Source organism: Geospiza fortis, unplaced genomic scaffold (assembly GCF_000277835.1).
Source record: "Geospiza fortis unplaced genomic scaffold, GeoFor_1.0 scaffold188, whole genome shotgun sequence".
Classification (NCBI taxonomy): Eukaryota; Metazoa; Chordata; class Aves; order Passeriformes; family Thraupidae; genus Geospiza; species Geospiza fortis.
In genome coordinates this window covers 2468703-2470026 of record NW_005054337.1, presented here as the reverse complement: position 1 = coordinate 2470026, position 1324 = coordinate 2468703, and the positions used below count along the sequence as shown (strand labels likewise).

The 1324-nt window shown below is 62.8% G+C and overlaps 1 protein-coding gene across 1 annotated transcript in view; it reads right to left on the bottom strand.

Annotated features, from left to right (window-relative positions):
• HM13 (histocompatibility minor 13) overlaps positions 1-1192 on the bottom strand; it is a 14793-nt gene extending 13601 nt beyond the window's left edge. The window contains exon 1 of the mRNA XM_031058058.1: positions 1130-1192. Within this exon, the coding sequence (XP_030913918.1) occupies positions 1130-1192 (63 nt within the window). The remainder of the gene's footprint in view (positions 1-1129) is intronic.
• Positions 1193-1324: the final 132 nt, after the last annotated feature.

The window sequence follows — 1324 nt, the reverse complement described above, 5'->3', positions numbered from 1 at the left end:
GGCAGAGCCCCGCGCCGCCGCCCGCGCTGGGCCCGGCCCGGCCCGGCCCGGCCCTCGCTGTGTGCAGGGCAGGGAACGCCCCAGGAGGGAAAAGCTCCCGGTTTGCCGCAGCCTCCCGGAGCACCAGCGGGTGCGGGGCTCCTGCGCTGCCCGGGGTTTTCCTGCACTTCACCCTTTTCCAAGGATCTGCACCCCTGTTCTTGGGGATGCCCCAGCCCAGCCGTGGGCAAACAGCCCTTCTGTAAAATTCCTTATAAATGGCAGCAAATTCTTCCCCCGCGCTGGACTGGGACCAGGCTCTGCTGGAAAATTGGCCGAAATGTGTGTTTTCCTCACAAATACTCCGAGCCACTGGCAGCTCGGCTGTGCCACCAAGCCTACTCCTCCCCTTCCTCACCAGGATGAAAGTCTGCTGATGGGCAAAAATTGGTGAAGATTGGAGCACAGCGAAATGGTGCTGCCCCCAGTTTAGATCTGAGCCACGGGCAGGAGACGGGAGCACAGCAGGGATTAAAACACAAGTCTTTAAATTTTTTTTTAATGTCTTTTAAATTTTATATTTTAACTAAAAGGGATCTATTTCAGGAGCGGGGTGATTCATAGTTCCGTGTTGCAGGAGGAGGGATGGCTCCTGGGAGCCCCTCTCTGCGGGCTTGGCCTCCTGCCCGGGATGCTGCCCTCTCCCTGCAGCTGCTGTTCCCAGAGCCGAGCAGGATGGGCAGCACTGGGCAGTGTGCCCACACAGCCCCCTGCATCCCAGCCTAGCACAGCACAGCTCCTGACCCCAGCACTGCCCCTTTCTGAATCCCAGCCTGGCTTGGGAATCCTCACAAAGGGCAGTGTTGCTGTGCAGAGCGAGATGGGGGAGTCGGGGGCTGCTGTCGCACGGTGGCCGCCGGGGCTGGTGGCACCAGGGAGCCCTTGGGATGGCAGGAGACTGTGCTAGGGCTGGTGGGCACCCAGGGACAGACAGCACACAGGAGCCCCCCAGAGGCTGATGGCACTGGGACCGCCCCGAGAGCGCTCGCGGGAGCAGCGGGTACCGCCGAGACTGGCAGCACCTTCCCCAGGAGCTGGCCCAGCACAGGCAACCCCTGGCCCCCTGCCAGCACCTCCTCCTCCCACCCACCCTCTCTCCGTTTCCCAGCGCCTCACCGTGGCCCCCCTTGGCCTCTCCTCCCACTCCTCCCATCGTCCAGCACGGCCGCATTTTTCTGGGTTTGAGCTCATTCTTTCCACTCCCCTCTCTGCCGGCTGCCAACTTTCCATGCCGTGGCCCCGCTCCCCCGCCTCCTGCCACAGGGAAACACCGGCTGCCACTGCG